Source organism: Conger conger, chromosome 2, assembly GCF_963514075.1.
Source record: "Conger conger chromosome 2, fConCon1.1, whole genome shotgun sequence".
Taxonomy (NCBI): Eukaryota; Metazoa; Chordata; class Actinopteri; order Anguilliformes; family Congridae; genus Conger; species Conger conger.
In genome coordinates, this window is record NC_083761.1 from 13,644,059 (window position 1) to 13,669,213 (window position 25,155).

A 25,155-nucleotide genomic window follows, 5' to 3' on the forward strand; every position below is an offset into this window, starting at 1 on the left:
TTCTCAAAGCACTCTTTTGCTTTCTCAGAGTATTGATGAGAGAAGTTCAGGAATGCCCTGCCTTTCTCCCCATGCTATACATTGTATGTGTTCTGAAATAATATTCGCCATAGTACTTTACAGCAGGGAGTCATGTTTCGGATGCTGGCAAAGAAATCGTTGCCTTATGGTAATTATTTACTTGGAAATTAGAATTTTGTATTTTCGTTGTTTTACATGGGTCTGAAATGACATGTCAGTCATGTAATTTCAGCAAAACAAATACAATTGATTTCTGGATAATGTCTGTAACAAAGATAGAAACACAGTGATGGATGTTGCAATTGCATTCCTTTTAATGCATACAATTTAATCTGCATGCCATTATAGTATGGTGCCGTCTTAAGCTGTCCTCCTAGGGTATCACAATAAATGTGTCAATTATGTCAGTCATTAAACTATTGCATTACACATTAATATTCTAATGTTACCATACTCATGCTTAGGATATTTAACCTCTGAAGTTGCTTACATGCTAAATTTGAAAAGAACAGTATAAATCAAGCATTGCAATCTTCACCTGAAAGTGTTGCAGTGAAAGTGTTGCTTCATTTAATATTTAATTCATTTGAATAAAATGAAATCAGTGGTTGTTATGTTTCCACTCCTTATAGTCATTATTTGAACTTCATTCCCCTCTCAAAGGCAGCAGAGAGGTCAGTTTCAGCAGAAAGCTTGTCTTCAGCCCTCAGGAAGGCCAGAATTTCAGATGCTTCTGCAGCCCTCTGTCTGTTTTTTCGCCACCTCCCTGCAATTTGCTCCAGCTTTCTGCCAGCTTGTTTCCTGTTGTAGTTCTGCATCTTCATTCGGTAGGCAGCTTTGAGCTGCACGACAGCGCGGTCCTCCGCCCTCTTCTTGTACAGCAGAAACAGGCCGTAAGACGTTTGAACGTGCTGCTTCTCCGGGTCCCGCAGAGAGCCGCCCCGGAGCAGCTCGGTGAAGATCTCCTCCGCCTCAGTCAGCTGCTCGTTCTCGCTGTAGGCCTCAGCCAGGTTCACCTGGGCATGTGTATTGGAGGGCTTCAGCTCCACTGCCTTGCTGAAGTGCTTGACGCACTGCTCAGCCTTGGCCCTCTTCAGATTTGCTGGTACACAGCTCCCGGGTCCTTTCTGCAACATCTTGATGAGCTGCTGCTTGTGGCACATGCCAATCTGGTGGTGCAGGAAAGAAGAGCTAGGGGTCTGCTCCAGCACCTTTTCCAGAATATCCAGGGATGCCTCAGTGGAATCTTCCCCTCTGAAATACTTGGCCACATATCGCATCACTTGGGGCACATCAGAGGACAGCTTGAGGGCACCTTCAATCAGTTTTAGGGATTTGTATTTATCACTTTTTTGAAGCTTCAGGGCCAGGAGCACCATTACCTCAGCATTGTCGGGATCTAAGAGTAATGCTTTTTCCAGCTGAGGGATGGCTTCACTCTTCTTAGACCTCAGTCTTTCATCTTGAACAAGCCCCTCTATTCTGTACAGAACCACCCCGTACCCCACGTTGAAGGACACATTTCCAGCATCTCCCTCAAGGGCCTTCTCGAAGCTGACCTTCGCCCTCTTGTAATATGTTGCTCCGAGCCTCAGAAAGGTCCAGGCTTTCTCACCATGAACCTCAGGCAGGTTGCATGAGTATTGCAAGGCCCCAGAGACACCTTTGCATATCTCCTCCAGCTTCCCAAGGTAGGTCTCCACGTCACCCAGATTGCCAGAGTGGAAGTGAACCCAGGCAAAGTTAGCATACGTCACCAGAAATGCTGTTAGGACCTCCTTGTCTGCCTTTAGGATGGCCTCGGCCTTACTGAGGAACTCAAGGGCACCCTCATTATTTCCCTTAACATGGCTCACAAATGATAAGATGTTGAGATATGTGGCATGGTATCTGTGTGGGCAGAACTTGACTCGATCCTGAAGCTTCTCTGTAATGCCCTCCAGGTCTGCAATGTCAGCCTTACTTATGTCCCATGTGAATGGACACTCCAGCTCTCTGAGCTTTGCTTTAAGGTCAGCTTTCTCAGGGACACTGTAAAATTTTATTAAATCATTAGACAAAAAATCATAAGCTGTGGAAGTAAATACACTTTTCACTTTTTAAGGTGGTTACCATTTCATTTTAAAACACTGTTAAAGAAAATGTCTTAAATGGGAGGGGTCTGTTGTGAAAAAAAGAACACCATCTCAGTGTTCCATTGTTCTATCAACAGAGCTTCACAACTTTATTCCTGGGGATATCTACCATCCTGATTTTCATTTCAACCCTAATTTGGCACACTTATACTACTAATTAACAGTTCAGGCTGATATCTGGCTGTAGAATGAGGTGTGTTTCATTGCAGTTAAAGTGAAAACCTACAGGACGTGCCAGGGGATCTCAGCAGCATCCTTAAAGTCAGATGCCATGAAATCCATGTTGTCACAACACCCAAGATGTCACAAAAATAAACCGTGCTGCACAAATAAAACTAGTGCTAGACCGTAGTCTGGGTGGATACTCAATTCCGATTGGCTAGCAGGAATGGTTTATTACTGACTGATTATCGCTATAATAGGCTATGTGCATCCCTGTTACGACAGCAAGAAACCAGTTACGATGTACACGCTCCAAGACTAGACGCACCCCAATAGATGTGTCCGTTATTCAGTTATTCAGCAACGATTATTTCTTGCATGCATGACTTTACATACAAACTATGTTCGCTCTTTAATTGAATGTGTGCTATACACTCTACCTCTCATTACAAAACTGTTCGTACAGATTGCAAAACATAAATAAGAATTGTACATTCTACTATCTAAATAGAGCATCTACCTGCTTCCAAATACAACTCCGCTTAGACGACTATCACATACGTTATATATTTTTCAGTACGCATATGAATATCCTTTCCTTACCTCATTTTTGAAGAAAAGCTGTACATTACGTGGTTTCCGAAGCGCAATGGTTTTATATGGGTTGTCGGTGCGTGTATATGGCATGGTGTGGCATTTGTCGCGGTGTAGCCTATATATAGCATGAAACCGAAACGTAATCGGTCCTACGACAGTAAATTTCATATCTCTGTAAGTGCAACGCCCATGCGACGGGAAACACGGAAATTTAACTGAAACGAAAACATCTGCTATTGAATGCAATTCCCTTAATCCCTTCATTATTAGATGATATTTTAACCATACATTCTTAAATATGGCGGGAGGTCTTTATTTTTTTAAACATGAAAAATTCTGCAGATCCTGGAGCATTTGTTAAATAGACGTCATCATGAACACCAGGACGTACCAAGATATTTAAATAACAAAACAATTCACCCCAACCGCCCCTCCGAATAAGCTTACAAGATTTCCATTTTCTTTTAAAAATTTAACTTTTGAATCCAATTCACGTACACATAGCCTATAATATTATGAAGTATTAAGTGTTTATAGACAGTTTAAACAGTTTAAAACATTTTTAATCATGAAAAAACTGGTTTAAGCAGGTGATTTTAATGTTGTGGCTCATCGTTGTGTGTATATATATTACACTCACCGAGCTCTTTATTAAGTATTTATTAGACTTATTTTTTAGACTTCTACTGCTATAGGCTATCCACTTAGAGTTATGATGTGTTGTGTGTTTAAGTCTAATAAATACCTAATAAAGTGCCACCTGAGTATATGTATATGTATATGTATACTGACTGTATAGTTAACTGATTGATAAGTCAAGAATTTCATCTATATATCTTTCAGCTATATTAAGTATAATAAACACTCAATAAACAACAAATCAAAAACGAATGGCAATTTCACCCACCCTGGTTCACAGGCACCTGCATAAATATATATATATATATATATATATATATATATGTGTGTGTGTGTGTGTGTGTGTGTGTGTGTGTGTGTGTGTGTCTATATACACACACACTCAGTGACCACTTTATTCTTTATTAGGTAGACCTTGTCGAGGACCCGGCCCTAGGCCCCCCTGATGAGAGATTGACAGGGGATGGGTTAGAAAGGAATGCATTGTTAACCCCTCGCACACGCCATCGAGGTGGTAGTAAGAACGCCCGTAAGAAGAAAAATATGTGGTTCAGAGAATGAGCAGCCATACTTGTCAGTAGAGGAGTCTGAAGTCGGGGGACTTAGATTTAGGGTTTTAAGGAGCAAGGTTAAAGTTCTGACTGAGAATACCCCAACCCTACAGGGGAGGGGCACAATGCCTGGCTAAAGAAAAACAAAAATAAGGAAAACGGAAGGGATGTCAATACCGAAAGAAAATTAATGATTAATGGCGGATGATTTACACTCAGCTATTGGCTGGATGTCCTTTGTAGATCCCTTAAGGTGCCACAAAAAGGGGCACCTGAAGAGGGTGTTGAGATGGTGGCAGGCTTTAACGTCTGGCTTGCATGAGATCAAAGTTTGGAGGAAGTCAAGGAGAGATTATGAAACTGACACAGACACCAGTGATGAATAGGTTCATTAAAAACAACATAAGGGCTAGTGTTTTTCCACTCGTATATTAAGATGGTGGAAATTCCCAAACCAGAGGGGCCCATGAAATAAAATATTGGGGACAGTTCTTTTGAGGTATGAGAAAATGACAATTGGAAAAACAGAAATAATTAATATGATCATTAAAAAACAGGTTATATAAAAGATAAATGTCTTCCCGCTTGACATAATGGGGGCATTTCTTATTAAAAAAGGTACACTTTTGTATGCAAAAAAGATATATAAGGGATAAGTTTTTAGACCTTAGAGCAGGATCTTAGAATTTTGCTTCAGAAGATATCTACGAGCTGTTGAAGAGAGAGCAACACAAGACAGCTGTAGTCAAGCTGGAGTGGCGCGCTCCCTCTGCGCGCCACTCCAGGATATGGATGTGGAGAGAGGAGTGACGTACGCGGTACGGACTCAGGTGAAGAAAGAGCCACGCAGAACAATTATAACCAAGCTGGAGTGGTAATTATAATCTATATTACTTGTAGAAGTAGGAAAAGTAACATATTATAAGTTTACTTTTATATATCTTTTATTTCTCATTAGGGTACTATATAAAGTAGAAAAATGTAGAGAAATTATCATATTTAGATAAATATAATATTATAGGAATAGTTTCTTTTTAAACGTCAAGAAGGGGGAGCTATAGGATAAGGCTAAGGCCAAAGAGGATGGATATAGGAAGGGTGTACCTTGATTTTTAAACATCGTGGTGGAAAGGTAATTTAGAAAGAGCTAAGAGGGGTATATGTAACTTGCATGTGATTAGCAAACTGCAAAAGATGATATGTACACTGTAATCTGTATAACTCTATTCTTTTGATTGATTATAATAAAGTATATCTTACTATAATCATATGTGATAAAGAGTCTTTAGAGGAATACATTGAATACAGGACATCGATTACCAGATTTGCATCACACCCTTCACTTTGAGACTGGGCTGGAAGTTCAGTAGAACTTACCAGGGCTCCAGGACGTTCGGAGTACTTGAGTTCGTCCCCGAGACACCTCCTCGTGGGGTACTGCTCGTGGGAACGTGAGGTCTGAGCTCGGCAAGGGGTCCGTGGCTCATGACAATTTTGGCGCCCAACGTGGGGCACGAGTAGTTGAGAACTGCTCACGGCCTATTGAGGCACTGCCCGAGTAGATTCCTGCTCGAGGGGCTCGAGTCGATTACTGGCACTGACGAGAAAGGTGATAGGCACCTAAGTAGTGAAACCGTAATACTCGAACTCGAAAGGAATCGAGAAAATATAGAATAAGCTACAATATTAGAAGACTGTATAGGACAGTAAATTCTAATAAAGTAGGGACTAAACAAGTCGTGTCTCCGACAGAGGGAGAGGCGTTGGTTCAAAAAATACATGAAGAGAATGGACATTTCTCTTTTAATGTAATTAAGAAACAGAATAGGTTACATATACCCAAGATTCGTGCACTGGGTACACCCTTATCCATCCTCTGCGGCTAGGTATGGGAAGACAGGTTCTAGCTAGGCTAGAAAGATTGGCAGGCTCTCCTCGATGGAAGGAACAGTTTCCTGGTTACACGATGCATCCCTGAACCTGAAAGGGGTGAAGTTCCGAAGATGTAAGAGACATTGCCCATTCCACACTGCGAGGAGGCATGCGGGGATGCCTGGAATGCGTCTGCTTCAACATGAAGACAACACTCAGGAATGGACAGGACTTTGGATACGAGGCTCCTGTAAAGGAGTGGCTTTTGGGACTATTGGTTGCATCATTGTTTTATTCTTTTATTTTTGGTTTTTATATTAGCACACTGCGGATGTGCAACTGTCTAAAATGAGGTGGCTAACGATGGAGTGAGGCACGAAACAGGCACATTACTGTTGGATAAGTTTGCTATGTGTGTGGCTTAGAAGCTGCAAAAGGGGGAAAATTATATAGAATATTTTCCATAGTTATTCCTAGTTATTCTATGATAATCTTATGAATCAGTATGATTATCTTTTGTTATTCTATGTATCAGGATGAGCAAAGTAGACAAATTATTTTGCTCTTTGAACATGTTATCATTTATATGATAAAAGGAGGGATTATGGAAGAAAAGTATAATATAACCTAGGATTTATATATACAGATATGTATTCTCATGCATATAGTCAGAGGACTGCTTAAAAGAATAAATTGTTCTTGTGACAGATAACCAGAAAAAATGTAAGGGAGGGGTGAGTGCTCTCCTCAGCTTATGTCATATAGGCATATGTGCAGGAGATAGGGCAGAATACTCTCCCATTGGTAGGTGTGCTCATGGGCTTGATTGATGATAAAAAAGAATGAGGAGGATGACAGATGGGAGCCCAGTTAGTACTTGGTACTCCCTACCGTTTGATACCTGGATATTAAAGTTATGTGAGTTAATTGAGAGGCACTTACGGGCTAAGATTGGCTTAGTGCGAGGGGTTGAAGGGGGTGTCGAGGACCCGGCCCTAGGCCCCCCTGATGAGAGATTGACAGGGGATGGGTTAGAAAGGAATGCATTGTTAACCCCTCGCACACGCCATCGAGGTGGTAGTAAGAACGCCCGTAAGAAGAAAAATATGTGGTTCAGAGAATGAGCAGCCATACTTGTCAGTAGAGGAGTCTGAAGTCGGGGGACTTAGATTTAGGGTTTTAAGGAGCAAGGTTAAAGTTCTGACTGAGAATACCCCAACCCTACAGGGGAGGGGCACAATGCCTGGCTAAAGAAAAACAAAAATAAGGAAAACGGAAGGGATGTCAATACCGAAAGAAAATTAATGATTAATGGCGGATGATTTACACTCAGCTATTGGCTGGATGTCCTTTGTAGATCCCTTAAGGTGCCACAAAAAGGGGCACCTGAAGAGGGTGTTGAGATGGTGGCAGGCTTTAACGTCTGGCTTGCATGAGATCAAAGTTTGGAGGAAGTCAAGGAGAGATTATGAAACTGACACAGACACCAGTGATGAATAGGTTCATTAAAAACAACATAAGGGCTAGTGTTTTTCCACTCGTATATTAAGATGGTGGAAATTCCCAAACCAGAGGGGCCCATGAAATAAAATATTGGGGACAGTTCTTTTGAGGTATGAGAAAATGACAATTGGAAAAACAGAAATAATTAATATGATCATTAAAAAACAGGTTATATAAAAGATAAATGTCTTCCCGCTTGACATAATGGGGGCATTTCTTATCAAAAAAGGTACACTTTTGTATGCAAAAAAGATATATAAGGGATAAGTTTTTAGACCTTAGAGCAGGATCTTAGAATTTTGCTTCAGAAGATATCTACGAGCTGTTGAAGAGAGAGCAACACAAGACAGCTGTAGTCAAGCTGGAGTGGCGCGCTCCCTCTGCGCGCCACTCCAGGATATGGATATGGAGAGAGGAGTGACGTACGCGGTACGGACTCAGGTGAAGAAAGAGCCACGCAGAACAATTATAACCAAGCTGGAGTGGTAATTATAATCTATATTACTTGTAGAAGTAGGAAAAGTAACATATTATAAGTTTACTTTTATATATCTTTTATTTCTCATTAGGGTACTATATAAAGTAGAAAAATGTAGAGAAATTATCATATTTAGATAAATATAATATTATAGGAATAGTTTCTTTTTAAACGTCAAGAAGGGGGAGCTATAGGATAAGGCTAAGGCCAAAGAGGATGGATATAGGAAGGGTGTACCTTGATTTTTAAACATCGTGGTGGAAAGGTAATTTAGAAAGAGCTAAGAGGGGTATATGTAACTTGCATGTGATTAGCAAACTGCAAAAGATGATATGTACACTGTAATCTGTATAACTCTATTCTTTTGATTGATTATAATAAAGTATATCTTACTATAATCATATGTGATAAAGAGTCTTTAGAGGAATACATTGAATACAGGACATCGATTACCAGATTTGCATCACACCCTTCACTTCGAGACTGGGCTGGAAGTTCAGTAGAACTTACCAGGGCTCCAGGACGTTCGGAGTACTTGAGTTCGTCCCCGAGACACCTCCTCGTGGGGTACTGCTCGTGGGAACGTGAGGTCTGAGCTCGGCAAGGGGTCCGTGGCTCACGACAACCTGTACACCAGCTTGTTAATGCAAATATTTAATCACCCAATCATGTGGCAGCAATTAAATAAAAACATGGTCAAGAGGTTCTGCTGTTTTTCAGACCAAATGTCAGAATGGGGCAGGACGAGGCAGGACGAGACTGGTCGAATCTGACAGGAAGGTGACATTAATGCAAATAACCATGTATTTGAACAGTAGTATCAGATGCATGCCAACTCTTGAAATATGTCATCAGCAGATTAAATCATAAAATCTATGATTAAAATGAGTAATTTCATCATGTACAAAAGGAGATAAGTTTTTTGTTTTTGAAAATAATGGATAATAGGAAATTGACATGGAAAAACAGGAATTATACATTCTTATTCATTCTGGATCGAAACTAATACAACACACATGCAGGTGCCTGTGACCTGGGGCGGGTAAAATTTCCATTAGTTAGAGTTTATTATACTTATTATAGCTGAAAAATATTTCCAAAAAATTTAAATTCTTGACATATCAATAAGTTGACTTTGCACTGTCGGTCTGACCCCTACTAAAAGCTGAATTGAGAACAGCTTGTTATGACCTGAAAAAAACAAAAGGCCTCAACCTTGCATTCCACTCCACAGTTAAGAGCTACACAGTGGGTTTGAATTCATTTCAATATTTATTACTTACCATAATTGTAATAGCAAAAGCAAGCAACAGTAATCCTTTCATCAGATTAATAATTACATTTAACAATTTTTACAATTAACAATGAACAAACACAGTTAACATTCTTTTAATAACCTGATATGTTTAACATGACATTCAGTAAATAATAATAATAATAATAATAATAATAATAATAATAATAATAATAATAATAATAATAATAGTACAGAATATTCATGCACTTTGCAGCCCAAAAGTGGCTAGTGAGGAAATAAATGAAAACAAACTAAAGCTTTTGCAGTGTATGCCATTTAAATGGGCTTTGCATTTTAAAATGTTGATTTCATTTCCAGGGTTAGAGGAGATTACACAGAGCAGTGAGGTACTCCTTGTTGCCAGGGTCAAGAAGAATGGCCTTCTCATAGCACCTAATAGCGTGAAGTTTTTTACATGTTATTTCATGAACATAGCCCAGAAGCCCATAAGCTTTGCCATCATGCGGGTTACTCAAAATGTCTTCATTTGCAATTTTGTGAGTTGCTGCGCACACCTTTTCCCCTCTGCTGTATCTTTCTGCAGTCTAAGCCCTTCCTTGTAGTGCATAATAGCCAAGGGCTCTGATTTCATGTGGTAGAGCTGGAAATCTGCGTAACGGACCTCTACAACATGCAGGCTGTCATTCTTAGCAGTAGCCACTTTAAATGTTTCTTCAAACATCTCCTCTGCTTTCTTGAAGTTCTTCTTCTCTGCATAGCAAGCTGCTAAATCTAACATGGCATATACAAAGGAGGGTCGAATGGAGACGGCCTGATCCAGGTGTTGCATGCACAGTGTGAGTAGAGCTTCAGCCTCTTCTCCTCCATTTTGGATTGATGTCTGTCTTTTATGCATGTAGATCAGGGCGAGTTGATGGTGCACAAAGGCTGAATTGGGTGTCATTTCCTGCAGCCTTTTCAAAAGAGACAAGGCCTTATCAAATTGCTTATTTCTCCGATAGAACTTTGCCACATACTGTATCACGTAGGGTTTGTTGGGATCCAAGTCTATGGCCGTTTCCATCAGCTCCTCGGCTCTCTGATACTCTTTATATTCAGCGTGCTTCAGGCCCAGCAGAACCATGATGTAAGCATTGTTTGGATCAAGTTCTAAAACCCGCCTCAACTGCCTGCTTGCTGGGGACTCTTCAAAGCTTGTGAGATTGAACTCTGTGCGATACAGAGCCACAGCATAACTCTCATTCCACTCTATCTCTTCTGGCTCCAACTCCAGCGCCTTCTCAAAGCAATCTTTTGCTTTCTTATAGTATTGTTGAGCGAAGTTCAGGAATGCCCTGCCTTTCTCCCCATAGATTTCAGGATGGAGAACAGCAGGGGATTCTGTAGGAAACTGCATCTTAATCTCCTCCAGCTTGTCCAGGTAGGTCTGGGATTGTGCGTGCTCACGCATGTGATAATACACCCATGCAAAATTGCCATAGGTGACGATGAGCTGCCTCTCACAGTTGTCACCGTGATGCTTCCTGATGTGCTCCTCAGCCTTTTCCAAGTAATCCCGCGTTTCCTCAAGGAGACCTTGCATGAACTTTGTGAAAGCCAGTTTACTGTATGACCATCCGATGCCCCTGTCCTCTCCCACTGACATTTCAATATTGTCTTTAAGCCTGTTCTGTAGATCATTTAAGTCGGTGTCATTCAAACCCCAAGTGAAGTGGCACTCAAGCTGACACAGTTTGGCGAGCAGCATATCTTTCATTAAACTGCAACAAATAAGGAATACAATGAATAAGTTAATTCTATTTGGGGTAATAAAATGGTTGCTGTTTGAACAAAGAGAAAGTCTTGTCTAGTTTTTTAAATGTATAAAAATGTCAATCATCCAATACGAAGAGATATGTTGTTTATTTATCTATTTCATCATAATCTTAGAACTATTAATTCAGGCTTTTATGAAATATGCGCTTACTTACAAACAAGTTGACAAACACCTTCAAGTGGATCTTGAAAACAGGTCAAAATTCCGCTGCTCCTATAAAAACTGCACCACAACCCACAGCGTTTTATAAAGCCACAACAGTCTCCTCCCTGAAGTTTGGTCGCGATAACGTAGCGGACGAGGTCCCGTGCCACACCCTCCACAGGATTCAACTTATGCAAACTTTAAACTTAGGCAATTGTTGCCGGGAAACAAGAAACTCGTTATGACCATGTTTTTTTATTTTTATTTTATTTTTAAAGTTCTCAGATTTCAATTCTGTGAGCGACCTTAAGCGTGGATCTATGAAATATCAGTCACATTAAGCTAATGAATATGCAGTTGAAACGTAATTTACTTTGCTAGAGTTTCGTTTCTTATTTTCTGAGTGCAAGAAAAAGTGTTGCAGTGTCGGCTTCATTTAATATTTATTTTGATATACGTCCCTTATTTCTAGATTTTCATGAAAGTTATTGCACGGTTTTACTTTTTATGAGCGTCCAAGGACCCGCTCATCCTAAAAATAAATGTAAAAAAAAAAAAACATTTAAAAAAGGGAACACACCATTTTGCTGAAATAAATAAAAATATTCTTTGAAAAGCTGCGATACCCCAAATTTGGGTAGCAGCGCGCAGTTTCTAGAATTATCTATAATTCAGTGTTGCGGGGGTTGGTAAGAACTACAATTCCCAGAACTCCACGTCACACTATAGAAAGGGTAGGGCAGTGAATTGCGAGCGCTTCTGCTTACACTCTCTCAGCCGTGAGTCTCTAGAAGACTTAAGGTACACTGGAAATACTTAATCAGAGATGCGCGCCAAGATACAATTTTTATTCCTTTATTCCTATGGTTCTGATTGGGTTGCCAGCCCCCTGATTCTTCTCTGAATAGCAGATTTTAATGAATCAAGGAATTAATACAAAATGTTTATTATGTATTAGTATGTATTTTGAAAACATTATTTATTAGTGAAACAGTCTGTGTTTTGGAAACCTGGTGTTCACAGCCTTATGTGCAGGTTCAGGCAATATTACCGTTTACGTTTTATTACATTTCCTGTGGTCAACTTTAAAGCTCTTGGCCTACTCTGTGAGCCCATGTCAGCCTTTGGGCCTATGTATTAGCTATTGTGATTTGTACTATTTTGATTACATTTCCTGTGGGCTTGTCTACCCGTGATACGGTTTTAGGAGAGAGAGTTCTATGTTTGCGTTGCTTTTAATATATATTTTTTCCTTTTCTAGCTTTTATGTTTCCTTAGCCACGGCGGGTTGCAGGCCTGGGTTGCTGGAGGCAGGCACTGGTGAGGTGGTGGGTATAGGCTATTGGTGTTGTAATAGTTCACGTATCACTTTTTTTTATAGGGGAGTATAGTCTGTGGCGTATACTGTACGCAGTGTATATGGCTTGCTGTGCCTATTGCTTGCAGTGGAATTAGTTTGTAGTCTATACGGTTTGCAGTGCCTATAGCTTGCAGTGAATATTCTGTAACATATGTGAGTGTTGGTTTGGTCTGCACTCTCTCCTTCTCTCCCTGCCAATAGGGCCCGGGTCCTGTCGTAGCCGTGGTCTTTCTCTCTTCCTTTTTCTCGCTCTCCCCCTCTCGTGTGTTTCGTGTGTCTTGGCCCCGGACAGGCATAAAGCCTCTTTTGGTGTACTGTATTAAATAAAACTGCTTGTAACCGCAATCAACGCTCATCACTGTTTGTTGCCTCTTTGATGTATGTAAGAGCATCTGTCCATCATACTTCAGGCTGACCTTGGAGGTCCCTCTCCTCAGTAAAGCAGAGGGGGGCCATAGAGGAACCGTCCCCCATCATATCTGAGGGGGTTACATCAGTTTTATGTTTTTATAAATATATTCATATCATTTGTTTCCAACAAACTGCTGGGTTTTAATATTGAAAGCCCCAACAATCATTCCATGGTCAAAGTCACTTAGATCAAACTTTCTCCTCATTCTGATGGTTGATGTGAACATGAACTAAAGCTCCTGACCCGTATTTTCATGATTGTTTGTGATGCACTGCTGCCACATGATTGATTGATTAGATAATCACATGAGTAAAATAAAGTCCTTGATGAGTGTATGAGCTACTGTAGGACCTAAATATCCAAAATTAGCAAAAGGATTATGAAATATAATCTAAATGTGCCTTTCTGGTGGAACTACTAACGCTGAACATTTTACTGTTTGTATTGCAGCACATAAAAAACAGTGCTTGCATGCTGCAGCTAATACATTGTATGTGTTCTGAAATAAGCTGTATTTTCAAATAAAACCTATAGCAATTTACATATGGCCATAGCATTAGGGTAAATTGTGCATCGCATTAGTCTAAAGTTAGAGAACAAACAGTAAATATTCCCCATAGTACTTTACAGCAGGGAGTCATGTCTCGGATGCTGGCAAAGAAACTGTTGCCTTATGGTAATTATTTACTTGGAAATTAGAATTTACATGCGTTTGAAATGACATGTCAGTCATGTAATTTCAGAAAAACAAATACAATTGATTTCTGGATAATGTCTGAAACAAATATAGAAACACAGTGATGGATGTTGCCATTACATTAGTTTTAATGCATACAATTTAAATGTATTTTAATCTGCACGCCATTATAGTATGGTGCCGTCTTAAGCTGTCCTCCTAGGGTATCACAATAAATGTCAATTATGTCAGTCATTAAACTATTGCATTACACATTAATATTCTAATGTTACCATACTCATGCTTAGGATATTTAACCTCTGAGGTTGCTTACATGCTAAATTTGAAAGTGTTGCAGTGAAAGTGTTGCTTCATTTAATATTTAATTCATTTGAATAAAATGAAGTCAGTGGTTGTTATGTTATGTTTAGAGTCATTATTTGAACTTCATTCCCCTCTCAAAGGCAGCAGAGAGGTCAGTTTCAGCAGAAAGCTTGTCTTCAGCCCTCAGGAAGGCCAGAATTTCAGATGCTTCTGCAGCCCTCTGTCTGTTTTTTCGCCACCTCTCTGCAATTTGCTCCAGCTTTCTGCCAGCTTGTTTCCTGTTGTAGTTCTGCATCTTCATTCGGTAGGCAGCTTTGAGCTGCACGACAGCACGGTCCTCCGCCCTCTTCTTGTACAGCAGAAACAGTCCGTAAGATGTGTGAAGGTGCTGCTTGTCTGGGTCCCGCAGAGAGCCGTCCCGGAGCAGCTTGGTGAATATCTCCTCCGCCTCAGTCAGCTGCTCGTTCTCGCTGTAGGCCTCAGCCAGGTTCACCTGGGCATGTGTATTGGAGGGCTTCAGCTCCACTGCCTTGCTGAAGTGCTTGATGCACTGCTCAGCCTTGGCCCTCTTCAGATTTGCTGGTACACAGCTCCGTGGTCCTTTCTGCAACATCTTGATGAGCTGCTGCTTGTGGAACATGCCAATCTGGTGGTGCAGGAAAGAAGAGCTAGGGGTCTGCTCCAGCGCCTTTTCCAGAATATCCAGGGATGCCTCAGTGGAATCTTCCCCTCTGAAATACTTGGCCACATATCGCATCACTTGGGGCACATCAGAGGACGGCTTGAGGGCACCTTCAATCAGTTTTAGGGATTTGTATTTATCACTTTTTTGAAGCTTCAGGGCCAGGAGCACCATTACCTCTTTGTTAGGATCTAAGAGCAATGCCTTCTCGAGCTGAGGGATGGCTTCACTTTTCTTAGACTTCAGTCTTTCATCTTGAACAAGCCCCTCCAGTCTGTATAGAACCACCCCGTACCCCACATTGAAGGACACGTTTTCAGCATCTCCTTCAAGGGCCTTCTCGAAGCTGACCTTCGCCCTCTTGTAATTTGATGCCCCAAGACTCAGAAAGGTCCAGGCTTTCTCACCATGAACCTCAGGCAGGTTGCATGAGTATCTCAAGGCCCCCGAGACACCTTTACATATCTCCTCCAGCTTCCCAAGGTAGGTCTCCACATCACCCAGATTGCCAGAGTGGAAGTGAATCCATGCAAAGTTAGCATACGTCACCAGAAATGCTGTTGGGACCTCCTTGTCTTCCTTTAGGATGGCCTCAGCCTTACTGAGGAACTCAAGGGCACCCTCATTATTTCCCTTAAAGTGGCTCACAAAAGATAAGATGTTGAGATATGTGGCATGGTATCTGCGTGGGCTGAACTTGACTCGATCCTGGAGCCTCTCTGTAATGCCCTCCAGGTCTGCAATGTCAGCCTTACTTATGTCCCATGTGAACGGACACTCCAGCTCTCTGAGCTTTGCTTCATGGTCAGCTTTCTCAGGGACACTATAAAATTTTATTAAATCATTAGACAAAAATCATAAGCTGTGGAAGTAAATACACTTTTCACTTTTTAAGGTGGTTGCCATTTCATTTTAAAACACCGTTAAAGAAAATGTCTGCAATGGGTCTGAAAAAAGAACAAGATCTCAGTGTTCCAGTGTTTAACAGATCTTTACATCTTTAAGAATATTCCTGGATCTCTACCATCCTAGTTTTTTCATTTCAACCCTAATGTGGCACACTTATACTATAGTTCAGGGTGATATCTGGCTGTCAAAAGAGGTGTGTTTCATTGCGGTTGGAGTGAAAACCTACAGGATGCACCAGCATCGTTATAATCAGATACCATTAAATCCATGTTGTCACAACATCCAAGATGTCACAACAATAAACCTTGACTGACAGATGTGCGTTATAACTGACAGCTTGTCACTGCCGTTATTACAGCAAGCAATCAGCTACAGTGTACACACTCCAAGACAACACACCCCAATAGATTGCGCGATGTGTCCGTCCGCGGAATTTGGAGTTATTTTTCTTTTCGTTGTTGAAGTTATTCATTATAATTTCTTGTTTGGTTTACTTTACATACAAACTATGTTCGCTGTTTAACTGAATGTCATTTTTATTGTAGCTCCTATTACAAACCTGTGCGTACCCATTAAAAAACATAACGTAGGCTAAGAATACGGATTTCCACGTTGCGATATTTTTATCCCCCCTTGCACAAGAATATAATTTCCTTACCTCATTTTTGAAGAAAAGCTGGAAATTACCCGACTTCCGAAGGGATGGTTTTATATGAGTTGTCGGGGTGTATATGGAATGTGAGCTTCGGAAACCGAAACTTAATCGCTCCTACTGTAAGTTTCATTTATCTGGAAGTGCAGCGTCCATGAGACAAGGACATTTAACAGAATCGTTTCGTTTAACGGATCGCCTGTTCATGAAAGCAATCCCTTAACCCCTTCATTAGTAAAAAACAGTTTCTGTTTCCTTAGAGATGAATTAAGGGAAAGATATTTTTGGACAGAAATAGCTTGCAAAACAACCAACAGGGACGCTTGAACTTTAAGTTGTGTGTGTGACCCCTCATGCCCTGTGCATGGGGGCATTGTCATTCTGGAGGAGACCACTCCGATCAGGATAGAAATATTTGGATAAATCATTGGATAAAGGTGATTTATTGAACAACAGACGAATATAGAAACATTATTATTCAATGTCTGCACACAAAGATTAGTTTCACTTCAAAAATAATCGTAGACTATACAAGACAATAAAGCCTCCATTGGCTTTAATTACAATTAAGCCGATTACTGGAAGTCAATCCAATCATTTTGAATAGTGAGAGGTAAAAAGGGTGGGAGGTGGGGGGATAGTTTCATTTATCTTATAGTTTAATAGGTCTTATCTACCTTCTGTTTTTTTTGTTTGTTTTGTTTTTAAACTACAGGTAGCTTTGGCATGTACTGTAAAGTTAAGCTTAGATGTGGGTACGTCACTCTGGATAAGAGCATCTGCTAAATGCCATGTAATGTAATGTAATGGGGGGCCAAGTAAACATATTTTTACAAGAAGGTTATTTCCAGCGAGAAACCTGAAATTTTATTTTAAAACTTTGAGTATTTTGCTTAATACTTTTGGTCTATACTGTATTTTTACAACAGAAAAGTTGTCATTTTATTTGGACATACTGTATATATAGAAATAAAATATATATATGGTACTTTGCAAAAGTCATAGGCACATTTTGAAGAAGAGATGCTTTCATGTTATGAAATTGAATATCAAATGTTTGGTGACCAGCCTTTAAAACTGTATCAGTTCTTATAGTGAAGGGACTATGTGTAAAACAGGCTGTAATTATGACACAGATCTCCCAATATGGATACAAATACCCCCAGATTAAAGTTTACATATTGCATACCTATTGTGGCCACAAGGTGGATCACTTTCCTAACAAACAAGCAAAACATTATTTTTTTACAACTTTGTTTATATTTTCCATACAAGACAATCAGCATGAATGACAGTACCATACTTATAATATGCAAATATTAATGAGAATGAAAATAAAAATACATGACTGAAAAATGATATTAAAAGTAAAAAATAGCAGTTCTGTTCCCATATGCACAGACATCTTGCCCGCTAGTTCACGGGACAAGTTCTGGTGAAGGATAACTTCTCGACATATTCAATGAATACGGACCAAGTCTTATTAATCTTTTTGTGAGACCCCCATGGCGGCGAAACCTTGCAGGTAGGATTGCAAGCTAGATATAACGTTAGCCTGTACTGTACTTTTTCAAGAGCAAATTAGGCTACATTTGGCTGAAAGGTTTTCTAGCAACTTGGACGTAGCCATGCTATATCCAGGTAAACCCTGAGCTGTATTGGGGTTAACCAGGAGGCGAGGTATGGAGTCGATTGGGTCCGCAACATAAATAAGCAAGTCATCCGCGTAAAGGGAGAAAAAAATATCTAAATACATTTATACATTTATACAATCTGAAAAAGCTCAGAGCCCTGAACGGTTCGGCAAACACACATAAGATTATTCTGCATACAAATGGAAAAGTTCTCTTAATCAGCTTGAAAAGTTAACACGCGATTTTGTTAGTGAGCTATAAAAAGTGAGAGCCAGCAAGAGCTTAAACATTCTTTGGAAAACTCCACACAGGAAGTCATTACATTATTGTCCTTTTTTGGATCCATGTGGGTGGGGACATGAATGAAACTACTTCAAACAGGGGATTTTACAGCAGTGGGGTAACACTGATAGCTGCATGCCTCTCGCTCTCTATGTCATTTATAAATGTAATTCTGTTTATTAAGTAATGTATTAACTATGAAGCAAATATGCACTGTTAACAGATATTTCACTGTGTAAGCTATTCTTAAGTAGGTTTTCTATTCATTTTTGGAATAAAGTATTCAATAAATCTACAAGAAATTCCACTTTATTTTGCTGAGAATTCTATATAGTGAGTAAACACTGTAGTCTAGCTTGAGAGACAGAATATATTTTGGAATGTTTTCCTAATTATAAAAGCATTGAAAATGAAGAAACTTTATTTGGTAGTGCACTAATGAGAGAATGAATTATGCCAGTGGAACATCCAAGCAGGAAAATTCAAGTATCCATGAATTCAGACACAATATCACAAGTGTACAATAATGACTGGAATGTAATTACTAATCCTCAATTAGAGTTGAGACCTATTCCCACTGGCATTTCTGTATCTGTTCAATTTTGTTTCCATATAATACAACTTGAAGGTGGTGGTGGGTGCTCCACTGCTGCCCTATATGGAAATGTACATGTACAATGCAAACCACGGAAACCAATGGAGGAAACCACTGCAAGCTGTTACGACTGCTGAGATCAGGCTGAGATGTGTAGTTGGCATGACGTACGTGCATTTTGCAATCTGAGTAGGATGCAATATGTTAGATTTCAGTGTTTTCAAGATGTAACTGAGCTAAAAAGTTGACACGCAAGTTCTGCTCCTATTCAAATGCATATCCCCACAATCACCCTGTTTTCCCCCACTCTATTTACATTTCCTTTCCTGGCGTTGATTCACAGTAAGGATTGTGTAAGATTGATGAAAGCTCAGGAGAACGTACACACTACCTGGAACCACGAATAAAGAGCTGAAACTTGTCTTAAGGCCCGGACACACCAAACCGACGGTCGGCCGTTGGACGTCGGTGGCGCCCTGTTGGCCGAGTCTTTCCGGTGTGTCCCGCACGCCGACACTCCGTCGGCGTGTTTTGGAGGGCTCCGACGCCGATTCAACATGGGAGCCCCCAGAGCCGTCGATGAGACAGAGCTCTCTGATTGGCTGTCCAGCTAGCGAATCAGTGCACGAGAAGAGAAACGGAAGCGACGAAAGCAAGCCATTCCAAAGTTACTATCACTACCAGACATCATTTTCGATTAGTATTACTAAATAGCGAGAGAACAAGGAAATTGCTGCAAACTGTTTGTTGTGAGCGAGACAATGGCTGCTTCTAGGTCCAACGCAATGCAATTCCCCGGTCTTCCGGTTTCCATTTTTTGAAAGACAAATACAGACTACCGCCACCTGCTGGTGTGGAGAGTTACCTCTCACGCAGGCGCAGAACGTACGTGCAACTCGGCCGTCGGCGGACCGTGTGTTCGGCACAGCCAACATTAGACGTGTATCGATGTGAGGCGATCTTTGTCGGCGCTCCGCGGCCGACCGTCGGTTTGGTGTGTCCAGGCCTTTACACCCTCAAATTTTGAATAACGACTCTTAATTTCCTGAAACGCGATTTGAAGTACCAGCAGCGAAACAGTTATAGTATTGAAGAAGAAACAAGAAGTTCTTCAAATGCATGATAATAATGATACACAAAAAATAAATAATTGTTTACTTTACTATATTTAACTGGAATTAATTGTGGAAACAGTCCCTAAAGGGACCTGCACGTATTTGTATAACTATAACAATTACCAGATTAGTGCTCTGTTATTGTATTCTATGAAGCTGGCTTCAGAGCCAATATGCATTTCTGAGCCTGAAAGTTTTGCTGACATATGTAAAATATGTAAAATTGTAAACAACTTGTTTCTATTGAAAGGCAAAGCATTCAATTATCGAATAGCAACTGGGAGTTGGTGATCAGGAACTATTCTAAATAAGGACTATACAAGATAATAAAGCCTCCATTGGCTTTAATTACAATTAAGCCGATTACTGGAAGTCAATCCAATCATTTTGAATAGTGAGAGGTAAAAAGGGTGAGAGGTGGGGGGATAGTTTAATTTACTGAAGTCTTATCTACCTTTTTAAAAATGTTTTATTACAGGTAGCCTAATACTTTGGCATGTACTGTAAAGTTAAGCTTAGATGTGGGGGCGAGGTATGGAGTTGATTGGGTCCGCAACATAAATAAGCAAGTCATCCGCGTAAAGGGAGACTTTGTCAGCCGTCTCGCCCCTGACTGTACCCCGGATCCTCTCATCAGATCTAAGGGCAATAGCCAGAGGTTCAATTGCAATGTTGAATAAAAACGGGGATAAACACAACTCAGTCTGGTCCCCCTACACAGGTTAAAATTGTCAGAGGTTACACCATTAGTTCATACAGAGGCTATAGGAAACAAGTAAAGCTTTCTGACCCAGGTGAGAGAAGTCAACCTAAACATAACTACTCTAGAACAACGAGTAAGTAGGTCCACTCAATCCTGTCAAACACCTTTTCGGCATTAAGAGAAACAATTACTTTAGGTTTAATGTTTGAGTGGGTGGACAGCAAGATATTGAAACAGTCACAATCCTTTATTCTTATTTAAAGAAGGTTTTCAGAGGGTTAACCTGTATAAATGGATAGGCTACAATTATTATTTAATGTAAAGATAGAGTACAGTGCAATATCCAACTTGGTATGCTTACAAATGTATTTCTGGGGGGGAAAAAATATCTAAATACATTTATACATTTATACAATCTGAAAAAGCTCAGAGCCCTGAACGGTTCGGCAAACACACATAAGATTATTCTGCATACAAATGGAAAAAGATAAATATGAGATTAATTGGTTTGATTTAACAGGGCAAACTTAATAAGCTTTAAAAGTTAACACGTGATTTTATTAGTGAGCTATAAAAAGTGAGAGCCAGCGAGAGCTTAAATAAACATTCTTTGGGAAACTCCACACAGGAAGTCCTTTTTTGGATCCATGTGGGTGGAGACATGAATGAAACTACTTTAAACGGGGGATTTCACAGCAGTGGGGTAACACTGATAGCCGCATGCCTCTCGCTCTCACACGTCCTCTCACTGTGAAACGACACAATGGAGCTGCAACACCTCTGGGACTGTATCCGAGCACACGATGCCTACCTGCGCTCTCCCTTCTTCCCCGTGCTGTTCTCACTCACCGTGTACCTGGGCTTCTGCTTCCCTTTTGTGCTGCTGGACCTCCTCTCCCCCAAAGTGGCATTGCTGAGAAAGTACAGGATACAGCAGAAGAGCCAGGTCTCCTGGTCCATGATGTGGAGCTGCTTGGCGCAGTCGCTCTACAACCACGTGGTGTACATTTTCCCCCTGACCGTGCTGCACTGGTACTGGAGGCCGGTCAGCTACCCGACGCAGGCTCCTGGCCTATTCCGTCTGCTGTGGGACATCCTCGCCTGCCTCCTGCTCTTTGACTTCCAGTACTTTGTCTGGCACCTGCTTCACCACAAGGTGCCCTGGCTTTACAAGACCTTCCACAAGGTCCACCACAAGTACACATCCACATTCGCCCTGACTGCGGAGTACTCTGGGGCCTGGGAGACGCTATCTTTGGGCTTCTTCGCTGCCGTCAACCCCCTGCTGCTGGGCTGTCACCCGATGACGGAGATGCTGTTCTTTGTGCTCAACATCTGGCTGTCGGTGGAGGACCACTCAGGCTACGACTTCCCCTGGTCCACCCACAGACTGGTCCCCTTTGGGCTGTACGGAGGGGCCCCGCATCATGACCTCCACCACCTGAAGTTCAGGTCCAACTATGCCCCCTACTTCACTCACTGGGACATATTGTTTGGAACCTTACACTCTGACTGAACAACCACACAGAGACAAGTCTGGACTGCACTTTAATGACTGGGATGGTCAGTAGCATATGAACTGTATGATTACCAGAGGTCAAACAAAGACTGACCAAAGACTTCCCACTTCACTGGTCTGTATTCTGTATATGTTTGCTTATGAAGTATTGTGAAGCATTGTGAGTAATACCGGACAAAGAATGTATGATCCTAACTGTGAAAATGTTACAGAACTATAGCCAATATTTGGCTTGAATACTATTTCCTTATTTCAAGGAACGAATCTGCTCTTTATTAAGTCTTAATTCTCTTATTTATTCATTCAAATATAATACTTTCTATGTCATTTATAAATGTAATTCTGTTTAAGTAATGTATTAACTATGAAGCAAATATGCACTGCAACAGATATTTCACTGTGTAAGATATTCTTAAGTAGGTTTTCTATTCATTTTTGGAATAAAGTATTCAATAAATCTACAAGAAATTCCACTTTTTTTGCTGAGAATTCTATATAGTGAGTAAACACTGTAGTCTAGCTTGAGAGACACAATATATTTTGGAATGTTTTCCTAATTATAAAAGCATTGAAAATGAAGAAACTTTATTTGGTAGTGCACTAATGAGAGAATGAATTATACCAGTGGAACATCCAAGCAGGAAAATTCAAGTATCCATGACACAATATCACAAGTGTACAATAATGACTGGAATGGTTGGCATTCATAAATGGTTGGCATTTATATAGCACCTTTATCAAAAGCACTGTACAATTGATGCTTCTCATTCACCCATTCATACACACACTCACACACCGACGGCGATTGGCTGCCATGCAAGGCGCCGACCAGCTCCTCAGGAGCATTTGCGGGTTAGGTGTCTTGCTCAAGGACACTTCGACACAGCCCGGGCGGGGGATCAAACTGGCAACCCTCTGACTGCCAGACGACTGCTCTTACTGCCTGAGCCATGTCGCCCTAATGTAATTACTACTCCTCAATTAGAGTGGCAATCTACAATATGAACAGATACCATAGTTGAGACATATTCCCACTGGCATTTCTGTATCTATGAGAAACTGTAAAAAAATGTTTCCATATAATACAACTTGAAGGTGGTGGTGGGTGCTCCACTGCCGCCCTATATGGAAATGTACGTATGCAAACCACGGAAACCAATGGAGGAAACCAATTGTGGAAACAGTCCCTAAAGGGACCTGCACGTATTTGTATAACTAAAACAATTACCAGATTAGTGCTCTGTTATTGTATTCTATGAAGCTGGTTTCAGAGCCAATATGCATTTCTGAGCCTGAAGGTTTTGCAGACTTATGTAAAATTGTAAACAACTTGTTTCTATTGAAAGGCAAAGCATTCAATTATCGAATAGCAACTGGGAGTTGGTGATCAGGAACTATTATAAATAAAGTCTTCCTGGCTAAACCCTTTATTGATGGGCAGACTGGTTGATTCAGGGAGGCCAGCCACTCCCACATTATTTTGAATATGCATTCCTATTACCCACCTCAGAAAAATACATGTCATGTCTGAAAAAGGGATATTAGTCATTCAGTCATGAAAACATGGTTTCTGACTAAATCCAGAATTAATTTCCTACATTTCTAAACACTAAAAGTTAATTCAATCTTCCTTTTTTTCCTTACACTAGCTGGGGTTCAGGAAGCAAATTTATTTATAATGTGCTTTCAGTTTCAGTAATTCATAATCATTAATATTCATAAGCTATTAGCATTTAGGTACTTATAACGTATAACATTTATGACAATAATGTCTTTCAGAAGCTCAACATAGATGGAATGGGTACTAATACGTTGACTCCTTTGAAAGGAGTCTGCTTTTTGAGGAGACCTTTTACATTTTTGAACCTGAACTGTGTTACTCAGTTTGGCTTGAGCAGAGGCATTGTGACATTCATTTAGCAAAGCAGGAGGATATTAATCATCGCTCCTGACAATACAATCACATGTTTGCTCATTAAGGCTAGGGTTCTATCAACTAAAAATAGGAAATCGTTTTTGCCCACACCTTTATGTCATCAGTTTCAAAAATAAGATGTGAATTATAGTGAAAAGAGACCATGGTCATGTTGATGATGGGAAGCATATGTTTCCTGGCCTTGCATATGCTTTTGTGTCTCAATATACACAGAGACAGTATTCAAACCTGAAGGAGCTTCCCAAACTGAGCACCAGAAATCTGTCCAGCTGTCCTTTTTCCTTCCTCAATCTATAAAATAATCTAGGCATCTACGCTGCTAAGCAGAACCCATGGCCATTTAATTTCCACCCCTGGATATGATTATTGTCGGAGAGAATACTGCTTGAGCCGGCCAAACAACTTTCCCAAGTCTTTCCACTCCCTATCGGAAGACATGAAATGGGGAATTCCTGAACAGCATTACAGGCAGATGGCAGATTCCCCTTCATTCTATGAGGGAAAAGATCAGCACATATTGCAGAGATTCTAATCTTATCACTATTGGCAGACATTCAAGCATTGTTACCTTCTGTTGCTCTAACTTCCGTGGGATTCTACTAAAAAATCTTACTCTCTATGCTACCCCTCATAGATTTGATTTTCATTCTCCGTTAGACTCCCTTGCTGAAATAAAATAAAATAAAATAGCCCCTGGTTCAATAAGGCACAGCATCTGTCATAGGAAGGCAGAGTCATGAGTGTCATGAAGGTGAGCAACTCTGGAATTTACTGCCAGATCCTAAAACAATGTGTTAAAGCAAGAAATTACACCTAATAATCCTGTGATTAATAACCTGTGACCTTTAGTTTTTCATGAATAGATGCCGTTGTTTCAAATGAATTGGTTAATTCCAGACATGCAGACCAGGTTATCGACCTCTACAGAACAAAGAAACAGGGAGAAGAAAGGGAGATACCAGAGGCCAAACCTGGAAGACACACTGGCCACAATGGATTCGGTATCTTTTCCCCTTTTTGATTGAAATATTGTTCCTTTCTATGACCTTTAAATATTTTGCGTTCATTGCTTTCAGCCACAATTACAGATACATATTTGTCCCCTACAGGTTTGGAAAAACCCTGTTTCCCAGCACTTCCTTTTTTTTTTCCAAAGGTTAATACGCACAATCATTTTACT

General features: G+C 40.5%; 4 protein-coding genes across 4 annotated transcripts; 1 reads left to right on the forward strand and 3 right to left on the reverse strand.

Annotated features, from left to right (window-relative positions):
* Positions 1-638: 638 nt before the first annotated feature.
* LOC133121984 (interferon-induced protein with tetratricopeptide repeats 5-like) lies at positions 639-3,054 on the reverse strand. Its single transcript, XM_061231611.1, has 2 exons — positions 2,922-3,054; positions 639-2,052 (listed from the first exon to the last, which is right to left on the reverse strand). Exons 1-2 carry the CDS (start codon positions 3,041-3,043, stop codon positions 657-659), a joined length of 1,518 nt encoding a protein of 505 aa, XP_061087595.1. The 5' UTR covers positions 3,044-3,054; the 3' UTR covers positions 639-656.
* A 6,314-nt stretch (positions 3,055-9,368) lies between these two features.
* On the reverse strand, positions 9,369-11,266 carry LOC133122851 (interferon-induced protein with tetratricopeptide repeats 5-like). The gene is made up of 2 exons (XM_061233076.1): positions 11,187-11,266; positions 9,369-10,976 (listed from the first exon to the last, which is right to left on the reverse strand). Exon 2 carries the CDS (start codon positions 10,970-10,972, stop codon positions 9,728-9,730), a length of 1,245 nt encoding a protein of 414 aa, XP_061089060.1. The 5' UTR covers positions 10,973-10,976; positions 11,187-11,266; the 3' UTR covers positions 9,369-9,727.
* Positions 11,267-13,749: 2,483 nt separating this feature from the next.
* LOC133122570 (interferon-induced protein with tetratricopeptide repeats 1-like) lies at positions 13,750-16,447 on the reverse strand. The gene is made up of 2 exons (XM_061232606.1): positions 16,198-16,447; positions 13,750-15,453 (listed from the first exon to the last, which is right to left on the reverse strand). Exons 1-2 carry the CDS (start codon positions 16,200-16,202, stop codon positions 14,061-14,063), a joined length of 1,398 nt encoding a protein of 465 aa, XP_061088590.1. The 5' UTR covers positions 16,203-16,447; the 3' UTR covers positions 13,750-14,060.
* A 4,781-nt stretch (positions 16,448-21,228) lies between these two features.
* Positions 21,229-22,512, forward strand: ch25h (cholesterol 25-hydroxylase). The gene has a single exon (XM_061232416.1). The coding sequence runs from the start codon at positions 21,284-21,286 to the stop codon at positions 22,034-22,036; it is 753 nt and encodes a 250-aa protein (XP_061088400.1). The 5' UTR covers positions 21,229-21,283; the 3' UTR covers positions 22,037-22,512.
* Positions 22,513-25,155: the final 2,643 nt, after the last annotated feature.

What these genes read in the sequence shown, in the direction of transcription:
- ch25h (XM_061232416.1), top strand. Translation starts at nt 21,284, where the DNA reads ATGGAGCTGCAACACCTCTGGGACTGTATCCGAGCACACGATGCCTAC.
- LOC133122851 (XM_061233076.1), bottom strand. Translation starts at nt 10,972, where the DNA reads ATGAAAGATATGCTGCTCGCCAAACTGTGTCAGCTTGAGTGCCACTTC.
- LOC133121984 (XM_061231611.1), bottom strand. Translation starts at nt 3,043, where the DNA reads ATGCTATATATAGGCTACACCGCGACAAATGCCACACCATGCCATATA. An exon ending in AGCTTTTCTTCAAAAATGAG is followed by an intron (nt 2,053 to 2,921) that starts GTAAGGAAAGGA and finishes AAAATTTTACAG; the next exon opens with TGTCCCTGAGAAAGCTGACC.